Source organism: Garra rufa, chromosome 25, assembly GCF_049309525.1.
Source record: "Garra rufa chromosome 25, GarRuf1.0, whole genome shotgun sequence".
Classification (NCBI taxonomy): domain Eukaryota; kingdom Metazoa; phylum Chordata; class Actinopteri; order Cypriniformes; family Cyprinidae; genus Garra; species Garra rufa.
The window spans coordinates 9,545,695-9,558,035 of NC_133385.1; the positions used below are offsets into that span (position 1 = coordinate 9,545,695).

At 35.9% G+C, this 12,341-nt stretch overlaps 2 protein-coding genes across 2 annotated transcripts in view; one reads left to right on the forward strand and one right to left on the reverse strand.

Annotated features, from left to right (window-relative positions):
* Positions 1 to 69: 69 nt before the first annotated feature.
* Positions 70 to 6,528, forward strand: sv2 (synaptic vesicle glycoprotein 2). The gene is made up of 13 exons (XM_073831741.1): positions 70 to 214; positions 637 to 693; positions 796 to 957; positions 1,321 to 1,483; positions 1,588 to 1,709; positions 2,291 to 2,454; positions 2,580 to 2,660; positions 2,776 to 2,871; positions 2,962 to 3,050; positions 3,317 to 3,444; positions 3,572 to 3,667; positions 3,773 to 3,932; positions 5,953 to 6,528. The coding sequence occupies exons 1-13, from the start codon at positions 151 to 153 to the stop codon at positions 6,134 to 6,136; spliced, it is 1,566 nt and encodes a 521-aa protein (XP_073687842.1). The 5' UTR covers positions 70 to 150; the 3' UTR covers positions 6,137 to 6,528.
* A 128-nt stretch (positions 6,529 to 6,656) lies between these two features.
* Positions 6,657 to 12,341, reverse strand: part of cpeb1a (cytoplasmic polyadenylation element binding protein 1a) — a 13,892-nt gene continuing 8,207 nt past the window's right edge. Inside the window, 6 exon segments of the mRNA XM_073831742.1 lie at positions 6,657 to 7,570; positions 11,165 to 11,245; positions 11,336 to 11,430; positions 11,736 to 11,934; positions 12,025 to 12,140; positions 12,143 to 12,160. Of these exon segments, the coding sequence (XP_073687843.1) occupies positions 7,460 to 7,570; positions 11,165 to 11,245; positions 11,336 to 11,430; positions 11,736 to 11,934; positions 12,025 to 12,140; positions 12,143 to 12,160 (620 nt within the window). The 3' untranslated portion in view covers positions 6,657 to 7,459.

The window sequence follows — 12,341 nt, forward strand, 5'->3', positions numbered from 1 at the left end:
GGAAGTGAGCAAAGAGGGGCGGGACTTGGTGTGACGTTACACAAGCCACGCCCACCAAAGCGTCTGTTTACAGAAGTCCAGAAGTGAATTGAATCTTGGTCAGAAATCATGTAGTTTAAACTCATAAATAGCTTCTTTTGGAAATTTATTATGTCTCGACGGGCTCATGAAGACACAGAACCACTGCTTTCGTCCTGTCATATCGACGAAGACGGTAAAAGGCGGTGTTATACATCATGTTACGTTAAAACGTGTATTATTCGTTCGCTTTCGCTTTGAAATGTTTATAATGTTTAAGTTATTGATATTCTGTTGTAATAGTGTTGTAAACGAGTGCAATGTTAATATAGACACTTTTTTTTTTTTTTACCAGATGTATAGATAATAATTCTGTATTCAGCATGAGAATATGTTACGCACGAAAATTGTACACACACAAAAAATACTGTTGTACAGTAATTAATTTAAGTTGCTGTACTTTGGATGAAATAAATACAGGCTTGGTGAGCAGAAGAGACTTTAAAACACACTAAAAATCTTACTGTGCAAAAACTTTTGACTGGTAGTGTAAATGATTATTTACTGACATATAATGTAATGTATATCATATATACTGATACATAATGTTTCCATTAGATGACCAGGTGTCCAGAAAAAATAAACTTTCATATGAGGAGGCAGTAGAGAAAGCAGGTGAAATCATCTTTATTTGACTGTTAATGTATTTAAGGTGCTAAACAATTTGTCCTGCATTTAGTTTCATATGTGTGTCTTCATGTTTCTGTCTGTCTTTAGGGTTCGGGCTCTTCCATTGGCTGCTGTTGGTCGTCTGCGGGTGGGCGAACGCCAGCGATGCTGTGGAGATCCTGTGTGTTTCGTTCCTCCTGCCCACGGCACGCTGCGATCTCCATCTCACCTCGTCAGACATGGGGCTTCTCACCGCCAGCATATTCCTTGGTTATTATCTGTGCTGCTTTCTTTTTTTATTTTATTTTCTAATCAAGTATCTGATCATATTGCATTTTAAAAATAGAAAATTAGGCATTTGTGATTCACTCATGTTGAGAAAAGACATGAGTGCAATCTTAAACAAAGACAAACATGAACTTCTCATTGTAATCAAATTGTTAAATCAGGTCAAAAATGCAGTTTGTTCTCTATTTGGGTGCCTTATCACGTGTCTGAAAACTGCAGAGTCATGCTCAGAGTCAGTTTTACAAGAAATACATAACTGACCCAGTGATTAAAACTGCTGACATAACCATGTGATCTTGCTGCTCAGTGAGATATAAAGTCTAAAACGGCTGTTGTATTTGACAGGGATGATGGTTGGCGGTTATGTTTGGGGGTATCTGGCTGATCGCAGAGGAAGGCGGAGCGTTCTGGTCGTCTCTCTGGCAGTAAATGGCACATTTGGGGCGGTGGCCAGTTTGGCCCCGACGTTCTGGCTCTTTTTGCTCTTGCGGTTCTTCAGTGGAGTCGGGTAACACCATGCCAAATGAGTTTTAACATACACAGAGAATCTGAAGGTTTAGATTTTATACATTTTACTAGAATCATATGAATGCCTCTGTGTCTCTGTCTCAGGGTCGGCGGCTCCATTCCTGTCATCTTCTCATATTTTTCTGAGTTTCAGCCACGTTTGAGGAGGGGGGCTATGATTAGTGCTCTTGCCACCTTCTGGATGGCTGGAAATATTTTTGCAGCAGGTAAAACCATCATCCTCTGAGCTGAGAGAGGAGTGTGTCTAAAAACTGTCTGGAAGGTTGTACTAATTTTTTTTTTTTTAAGCAGTAAACATAAGCAGTAAAGAACACAATCTGAACATCTAGAGCTTTTCTCAAATATTAAAAAAAATATAAATAAAAAGACAAGAATACATACACTACCAATCAAGATTTTTTTTGTTTTTTAAAGAAGTCTCTTCTGCTTACCAAGCCTGCATTTACAGCAAAGTACAGCAAAAACAGTAAAACTGTGAAATATTTTCACTATTTAAAATAACTGCTTTCTATTTGAATATATTTTAAAATCTTACTGTTCAAAAACCTTTAGCAGGTAGTGTATAATTTTTACAAAATAAAAATTCATAAGACAAATATATATATATATATATATATATATATATATATAGTTAAATAAATATACAAAAAAATACAAAATAAATATTAAATAAAACATATTACAACAAAACTGCTAAATTAAGTGAATTAAAAGAAGTAAAATAATAAGCTAAAACGCATTCATTGTCATCTGTGCAAAACATTCACACATTTTTTGTTTTGTCCAGGTTTGGCGTGGTTGGTGATTCCCAGAACGTCTTTGAATGCACGATGGAGCTGGTTGGATTTTCAAAGTTGGCGTCTTTTTGTGATCCTCTGTTCTGTCCCCAGTCTGTCATCAGCACTTATTTTCAGACTGTTCATGCCAGAGAGCCCGAAGTTTCTCATGGAGGTGCATACCGACTCCACCAGACACAATAAACACATTCAGATTGATATAAAAGTTCAGCGAATTCTAAAAAAATAGTCTAGAATATATCTCAGTTCAGTACTCTGCTAAGTGTTTCTCCTCCACAGGCCGGACGTGAGGCAGAGGCTTTGTCTGTGTTCCAGAAGATGTTCAACCTGAACAACAGATGTGCCACAAAACCATTTCCTGTATGTGCCACCTCATTGATGTTTTCATTTAATTCTAGGTCAACCCATCCCACTTTTCTCATAAAGAAAACTACATTTGGTTTGTCAGTTGATAAAACAGAGTTTCTCTTAACAGGCACAAGGTCTTGTGATCAGATCCAAAGATGATGAAGAAAAAAACAGACCCATTAGCGGCTCAAGGTGTCAGCGGTTTAGTCACCAACTCAAACAGGTTCAAAGCACTTTCGATGCAATATTGTGAAACTAATAATGCTAACAAAGCCTTACTGAACTTTTCATGGCCTTGCTGCTTCTTTTACAGGCTCTGGATCCCATGAAACAGCTGTTTGTTGGACCGCTGGCTTCTAGAAGCATTGTTCTGCTGATTATATTTTTCTGCATTTCATTTGGGTACTGAACTTAAATTATGAAATGATAAAGGCACTTTTTCATTTCTCTAAAGTACCCTTATAATGTTAATCAAGATTTTAACACAAATTAAATTCATAATAACTTTTACACAGCTATTTTCCACTTTCAGAATTAAACAGCCTGTTTTTTGCTTCTTTATTATTTAAATGAGCTTTGTTCTGATTGGCTGAAGGTCAGTTCATTTAATTGAAAATGCTGCAGATTTTGATTAAGTATGACTCAGTGTTGTTATCCTCTCTGTGCAGGTATTATGGGTTATGGATGTGGTTTCCAGAGCTTTTTAAGAGAGCCGAGGATGGAGGGTCTTCATGTGCAAACACGTCTCGAGTCCAAAGATTAGTAAATGAAAGCTGCTATCCAGTCAAAACTGCAGGTTAATCTTACTAAAACCAGATTGAATGAGACTAATCATTTTAGTTATTCTATCAGGAAGTGTATTTTACTTTGTCTTGATATTCAAGGCTTTGTGTCATTTGCATGTGTTCATGTGTGTTTTATAGTTTACATGGAGGGTTTTGTAATAGCGGCTTCGAATTTGCCGGGGAACATCTTCACTATTCTGCTCATGGACAGAATTGGCGGGAAAATCCTGCTTTGTTAGTACAACAGGTTTTGTATTGCTATGTTTGAATGCCAGCTCGAAATATTTAATGAAGCACTATAATGATGTGGTTGACGGATGTTTTTTCTCTATCCGGTAGCCGTCAGTTTGCTGGTGTCCAGCATGAGCGTGTTTGTCATCTACGTGGTGAAGACTAAAACTCAGAGTCTGATCGTGTCCTGCATGTTCAGCGGGGTTTCTGTCATCTCCTGGAACGCTCTGGATGTAGTGGGCACTGAACTTTATCCCACACAACTACGGTAAACCCTTATTTTCATTTGTAATACAGTAAAATTGCTACTGATTTTACATGCAAAGAGGTCAGCCAATCATAACAGAGTGGTTTAGAGTAATTAAGATTTTTAAGTTTAACAAAGAAGTCTCTTCTGCTCACCAAAGCTGCATTTATTTGATCAAAAATGCAGTAAAAACAGTAATATTCTGAAATATTATTACAGTTTAAAATAACTGCTTTCTATGTGAAAATATTTTAAAATGTAATTTATTCCTGTGATCAAAGCTGAATTTTTTGCAGCATTACTCCAGCCTTCAGTTTCACATGATCCTTCAGAAATTATATGCTGATTTGCTGCTCAATTATTATAAGTATGCAATTATTAATAATGGCTCTTATTATCAGTGTGGAAACCAGCTTAATTTTTTTGTTAATCATGATCCTTTTTTATCTGGATTGCAAATGCAAATTTGTAACTCGCAATTCTGACTTTTTTTTTTTTCAGATTTATAAGATTTAAACTTGCAATTGTGGGTTTTAAGGTCTAATTCTGAGGGGGGGAAGACTGACTCACAATTCCATGTTATAAAGTTTATATCTCGCAATTCTGAGGAAAAAAAGTCACAATTTCGAGATATTTTTCTTTCAATTCTGAAAGAGATATTTTTCTTTCAATTCTGAAAGAAAAAAATATAATTTCGAGATATAAACTTGCAATTTTGAGGAAAAAGTCACAATTTCGAGATATAAACTAGCAGTTTGGAGAAAAAAGTCACAATTTCAAGAAACTCGCAATTTTGAGAGAAAAAGTTTGAGATATATAGTCGCAATTCTAAGAGAAAAAGTCACAATTTCGAGATATAAACTAGCAGTTCTGAGGAAAAAGTCACGATTTTTAAGATATAAACTTGCAATTCTGAGGAAAAAAAATTCAAGATATAAACAATTCTCAGGAAAAAAGGTACAAATTTTCAGATATAAACTCACAATTCTGATGAAAAAGGTCACAATTTTGAGATATGAACATACAATTCTGAAAGAAAAAGTCATAATTTAGAGATATAAACTTGCAATTCCAATGAAAAAGGTCACAATTTTGAGATATAAACTTGCAATTCTGAGGAAAAAGTCACAATTTCGAAATATAAACTCGCAATTCTGGGAGAAAAAGTCATAATTTTGAGACAAACTCGCAATTCTGAGAAAAAAAGTCACAATTTTAAGATATAAACTCACAATTCTGAGAGAAAATGTCATAATTTTGAGACAAACTCGCAATTCTAAGAAAAAAGGTCACAATTTCCAGATATAAACTTGCAGTTCTGAGGAAAAAGTCATGATTTTGAGATATAAACTCACAATTCCAATGAAAAAGGTCACAATTTTGAGATATAAACTTGCAATTCTGAGGAAAAAGTCACAATTTCGAAATATAAACTCGCAATTCTGGGAGAAAAAGTCATAATTTTGAGACAAACTCGCAATTCTGAGAAAAAAAGTCACAATTTTAAGATATAAAGTCACAATTCTGAGAGAAAAAGTCATAATTTTGAGACAAACTCGCAATTCTAAGAAAAAAGGTCACAATTTCCAGATATAAACTTGCAGTTCTGAGGAAAAAGTCATGATTTTGAGATATAAACTCACAATTCCAATGAAAAAGGTCACAATTTTGAGATATAAACTTGCAATTCTGAGGAAAAAGTCACAATTTCGAAATATAAACTTGCAATTCTGAGAGAAAAAGTCATAATTTTGAGACAAACTCGCAATTCTGAGAAAAAAAGTCATAATTTAGAGATATAAACTCGCAATTCTGAGAAAAAGTCACAATTACAAGTTTATATCTTGCAGTTCTGACTTTATAACTCGCATTGTGAGAAAAACATAAAAGCAATTTTTTTTATTCAGTGGCAGAAATGGGCTTCAATAGAAAACTTTTCAATAGGATTTCTTTTTTTTTACTGTTTTATTGCATTTTTGATTAAATAAATCTGCTGAGAATTGAACGAATTATAGTATTAACTGCAGTTTTTCTTCATTAGCTCATCAGCTCTAGGGGTTTTCACCGGAGTGGGTCGTGTGGCAGCCATCATGGGAAATGTAGTGTTTGGCCAGCTGGTGGACTCCAACTGTGCCATACCTCTCCTGATGGTGTCTGCGCTCCTGCTGGCAGGAGGACTTGTGGCTCTACGACTGCCTCAAACTAAACAGACTGAACTCACGTGATACACTCACTCTGACAATCCTGTGATTCTGGGTCCAAACACTCAACCAAAGAGCTTTGACACTTTGCAGTTTTGCCTTAATGTTGCACAAGTGCATTTCAAGAAGTCGACCCACAGAGTCTGCACACTTTTACTGTGCTGAATTTTTCTGTGGGTATTTAAAATGGTGTAGTTGTATAATAATAAGTTGTACAAATTATAATCAAATAATTTCTTGTTTATACCTAGAAAAAATGTGGTATTTGATTTTTTATTATATTTTGATGATACAAATGATTTTGAATAGTTCATAAATGAAATCAGAGGATATTTAATTAACTTTACATTTGTATTTGAAATTTTTTTCCAACACTTTCACGTTTGCATCTAGAAATAAACGGAACATCCAATGTTTCAGTGCTTCAACAACTTTATTCCGGTCGCAACATTTGTAAATAACATGGCAATACTTGCAGAGCAATGAGGTAGAGACTTTGAAATTCTAAAAAGCGGCTGCAAAAGGCAACAAGGAAGAGATTATACTCTTTGGCACAGCTTGAGCGAGAAAACAGTGCGGCTAACTAATAAGGTTAGGAGGCTTTAACACAAAACACCAAACTCAACGCGAGGATTCCACCTCTATCTGCTCGAACAAACGATTTTAAAACCAGTGTCAAACGTTCCCCTAGTGCTACGTTAAAAAAAGTGCTACGGTTTGATAAAAACTATATACAGCACAGAGGTTGATAAAGTGTAATCGATCTGATAGGTGATTGATGGCGGGGTGCTAAGCAACAGCATCAGCCAGCTGTGATGTCACTTCCGGGAGCATTTCACAAGCCAAGATGCTCATCAACCATTTAATAGAGTGTTAAAATGTTAAATAAAGAAAAGACGCTTGAGGCAGGCAAACGTAAAAATCAGGTTCATATGACCTAAACCAGCAGTAGAAAAGCCAATAAAACCACCTTAAAAATTAATCAAATCGAAACAATGGCCTTAAAACACCACTAGTAACAAAAGAGGAGTCGAAGGCACCGACTGGCATTGGCCTGCATCAGAGGCTCAAACCTGCGAGATAAATTAATAATCTGTGCATGCAAAATCTAAGACAACTCCTAAAATCAGATCTCCATGGCGATGGCTGTCTGGTTAACTGTGCAAACGGGTCACCATCAACGAACCCTTTAGTGTGCATAGAGCCTTAATGAACAAGAACAACAGCAGTGCAATACAACGCAGTGACTTCCTCAAGTGAGTCGCCCTTGACTTACGCTAACATCCTTCCCCGAAACAGTGAACTCAGTCCGGACTCTTCCCCACCCCGGCGGCGGCGGCGGTGGGTTTATTTGGGGTTCAGGCCCTTCTGGTTGCGCATGAGAGGCTGATGGCTGCTCAACACGTCCAGAGAGTGTCGCCAGTGCCAGCATGACCGACAGTAGTATTTGAAACAGGCCTGAAGAGTTGAAAAAATATACATGTCGGCGCAATACTTACATTTTAAGCTATAAATAATCCAGCAAATGTGAATCTATCTATCTACATATATATATCAAACATGTACATACACAGCAGAATCTGCAAAATGTTAATTATTTTACCAAAATAAGATTGACAAAAGCTGACAACCTTAACTGTTGAGGACAAACAATAAACTCATAAACAACTATCAGTAAACAATAACTAAACACAGCTGTGGATCATTAGGAATCAAGGGGATGTAAACTTTTGAACAAGGCAATTTTTATAAATTCCGTTATTTTCTCTTGTGGACTATATGTAACCATCTTTTATGTGAAATATCTTATTTAGGTCAGTACTAAAGAAACAATAACATGCATTTTGTATGATCCCTCTTATTTTGGTGCAAGGTGTATGTAAACTTTTGACCTCAACTCCATTGCTTGTAACTGGTTAATTTCGGATGTGATCATGCAATAAATCCCGTCAGAATGAACAATATAATGCCGTTAATGGGAAGACTACTTAAAAAAAGTAAGTAAAGAATTCAAATTAGATATAACCACTTTGTTACATCAAAATAAGAATTGAAATTTCACTACGCTGATCACTAATCATGTTCTCTTGAAATTTTAAGTAAATCTCTGTGTCTGTGACCAATATTTACTGAGCTTTGATGACTGATGATCCGAAAAATTCAAAAATCATTAGAAGTTTTAAAGTATTAAAAAGAATAACTGAACTTAAGTTCACTAATAAATATTTTCAATTACTTTACTTTCAATTACTTTTTTTTTTTTTTTACTTGTTACTATTATTTTGGAATAAATGTAAAATGCCTAAAAACACTAACTTGATGAGATTCATACATGAGTTTAATAAACAGAATATTGAATACATTGTTATTGTAAAAGTCTATTTTTCCCCTTTTTCAAATATTGTATATTTAACCAACAAAACAAAACAAAAAATAGGGCTGGGGCATAAATTCTTTTTGATTTAAATAAAATGAGGCCTGCTCATTTCAGAACACCACCTCTCAACAATGGATATACACCGCGTTCCAAATTATTATGCAAATGATATCTTACTCTGGTTTTCATAATTAGTCAATGCAAATGACAGTCAGTATAATTTTTAAGTCATCAGCCATTAGGGTATAATTCGAATTTTATTGAACAAACCTCCTAATGATAACAGTTTTTATTTCAAAAATAAAAAACTGAAAATGCACTGTTCCACATTATTATGCACAACAGAGTTAAAACATTGTATAGGTTGTAAAGAACTGAAAATGTCATTTGCTGAATTTGCAGCATTAGGTGGTCATATTTACTGAAATCAAAAGCTATTTCAATCAAAAACATCCTAACTGGGCAAGTTACATCTTACCATAGGACCCCTTCTTTGATATCGCTATCACAATTCTTGCATCCATTGAATTTGTGAGTTTTTGGAGAGTTTCTGATTGAATTTGTTTGCAGGATGCCAGAATAGCCTCACAGAGCTGCTGTTTTGATGTGAACTGCCTCCCACCCTCATAGATCTTTTGCTTGAGGATGCCCCAAAGGTTCTCAATCTGGTTGAGGTCAGGGGAGGATGGTGGCCACACAATGAGTTTCTCATCTTTTATGCAGATAGCAGCCAATGACACAGAGGTATTATTTGCAGCATGAGATGGTGCATTGTCATGCATGAAGATGATTTTGCTACGGAAGGCACAGTTCTTCTTTTTGTACCATGAAAGAAAGTGGTCAGTCAAAAACTCGACATACTTTGCCGAGGTCATTTTAATACCTTTAGGGATCCTAAAGGGGCCAACCAGCTCTCTCCCTATGATTCCGGCCAAAAACGCCACCTCCTTGTTGTGGTCGCAGCCTTGTTGGGACATGTTCCATCCACTACTCCATCTATCTGGACCATCCAAAGATGCACAACACTCATCAGTAAACAAGACTGTTTGAAAATGAGTCTTCATGTATGTCTGGGCCCACTGCAACCGTTTCTGCTTGTGAGCATTGGTTAGGAGTGGCCAAATAGTAGGTTTATGCACAACTGCAAGCCTCTGGAGGATCCTACACCTTGATGTTCGCGGGACTCCAGAGGCACCAGCAGCTTCAAAAACCTGTTTGCTACTTTGTAATGGCATTTTAGTAGCTGCTCTGTTAATCTGATGAATTTGTCTGGCAGAAACCTTCCTCATTCTGCCTTTACCTGCACGAACCTGTCTGTGCTCTGAATCAGCCTCAAATCTCTTCACAGTACAATGATCACACTTACGTTTTCGTGAAATATCTAATGTTTTCATACCTTGTCCAAAGCATTGCACTATTTGACGCTTTTCGGCAGCAGAGAGATCTTTTTCTTTCCCATATTGCTTGAAACCTGTGGCCTGCTTAATAATGTGGAACATCCTTCTTAAGTACTTTTCCTTTAATTGGGCTCATTTGGCAAACTATTCATCACAGGTGTCTGAGATTCATTTCAGTGATCCAAAGAGCCATGAGACACAATACCATCCATGAGTTTAATTGAAAAACAAAAAACTGTGTGTTTATGACACTTACATCCAATTTGCATAATAATTTGGAACGCGGTGTACTGTATATACACTACCTGTCAAGAGTTTTTGGACAGTAAGATTTTTAATGTTTTATAAAGTAGTCTCTTCTGCTCACCGATCCTGAATTTATCTAAAATACAGCAAAAACAGTACAATTTTGAAATATGTTTACTATTTAAAATAACTGCTTTCTATTTGAATATATTTCAAAATGTAATTTATTTCTGTGATTTCAACACTGACTTTTTAGCATTATTACTCCAGTCTTCAGTGTCCTCCAGAAATCATTCTAATATGCTGATTTGCTGCTCAAAAAAACATTATTATTATTATTATTATTATGCTGAAAACAGCTGAGCAGATTTTTTTTAGGGTTCTTTGATGAATAGAAAGTTCAGAAGAACAGCATTTATCTGAAATAGGAATCTTTTGTAACATTATAATTAAATGGTTTCTGAAGGATCATGTGACACTGAAGACTGGAGTAAAATTCAGGTTTGATCACAGGAATAAATTACATTTTAAAATATATTCAAAAGAAAGCAGTTATTTTAAATAGTAAAAACATTTCACAATATTACTGTTTGCTGTATTTTGGATTAAATAAATACAAGCTTAGTGAGTCAAAGAGCCTCCTTAAAAACATTAAAAACTTTACTGTCCAAAAACGTTTGACTGGTAGTGTATATACACATATTGATAGATAGATAGATAGATAGATAGATAGATAGATAGATAGATAGATAGATAGATTAAAATAAATTACTGTATCATTCAATCAACTGCAAAGACTGCTTTTGAATTGAATCAAAACCCAGTGAATCAATTGAGTCAACCCAAAGATTCACATCCCTACTTAAACACAATAAAATAAAAACATAAACAGCACAGACACCATCTCAATAATGATGCAAATGTGTCATTGTATCAAATTACACATTGTGAAAAGAGACTAATAAGTCAAACAGAACTAAGTGAACTGAGCTGTAACATTTGGTATGATGCTGTTCAGCATCTGATTCCTACCTGAGCTCTGCAGAAGAACGGCCCGGGTTGACTGTTACAGATTTGGCACATGGAGTCATCCAGATACGGGTCAATCTGGACCTACAGAGGGAACAGAATGGGAGTTAATGAGAGAGATACACAGGGCTGATCCCACAGCATATGGTAAATTTGAGTCCTGCTTCTCTGTACCTTCTTGGTAAACTTGCAGGTTTTTATCTGCACAAACGCTGCGGTCACGGCCTTCAAGTAGCTCCTCTGACTCCTGAACGTCACTCTGCCAGAGCCTAAATTGACAAACACAACACATTCACTCGTTTTTATTGTTTTAGTTAAAAAAATCAGCATATTAGAATGATTTCTGAAGGATCATGTGACACTGAGGACTGGAGTAATGATGCTGAAAATTCAGCATTACATGACAGGAATAAATTACATTTTACAATATATTCAAACAGAAAATAGTTATTTTAAGATATTTTATTGATCAAATAAATGCATTTTTATTCCAAATTATTCCAAACATTTGGTTGCCAGTAAAAATCCTCCATCTATTTTTGTTTCAGTGAAGATGAGAGGAGAATGCACAAACCTATGGGATATTTGTGCTTGTCTGTGTCGATGCCTGCATACATGACCCCTCCAAAGAGCTCATCCATGATGTGAGCTAAACCCTCAGCATTTAGCATCCCATGCAGAGCGCCCACGAACACCGTCTTACTGCGGCAGAGGCGCTGGGAGGGACAGCGGATGAAATTGCTGTCTGAGATTACCCACGGGATGACCTGCACCTGCAGTACAGCGAGTGAGAGAGCAGGGTCAGAGGTCTTGGGTCAGGGGGTCAGAGGTCAGGGCTATGTTTAAGTGCATGTTGTTCTCACATCTTTGCTGTGGATCCGCCTGCTGGACAGTTTGTAGTAGAACTCGAGATAATCGTCAGACTGCAGGCGGTGCTGAGTACAGGCCTGCAGGAGTGTCTTTACTGACTTCTCCAGTCAAAGAGCAGATACACATAACCTACACAAAAACATACTAGATATGAAAACACAGCACTTTGCTTTTGTGTTTTATGTTAAGCATTTGACATGGTAATTTATTGATCACATTTAGTTTTCATTTAAAAAAAAAATTCTTCTTTTTTACAATAATTGTATATATATATATATATATATATATATATATATATATATATATATAT

Bases quoted from the DNA above. Each gene is read 5' to 3' on its own strand.
- sv2 (XM_073831741.1), top strand. From the start codon at position 151: ATGTCTCGACGGGCTCATGAAGACACAGAACCACTGCTTTCGTCCTGT. The intron at 2,455-2,579 runs GTGCATACCGAC...TCTCCTCCACAG, and splicing joins GCCCGAAGTTTCTCATGGAG to GCCGGACGTGAGGCAGAGGC. The intron at 3,051-3,316 runs GTACTGAACTTA...CTCTCTGTGCAG, and splicing joins TTTTTCTGCATTTCATTTGG to GTATTATGGGTTATGGATGT.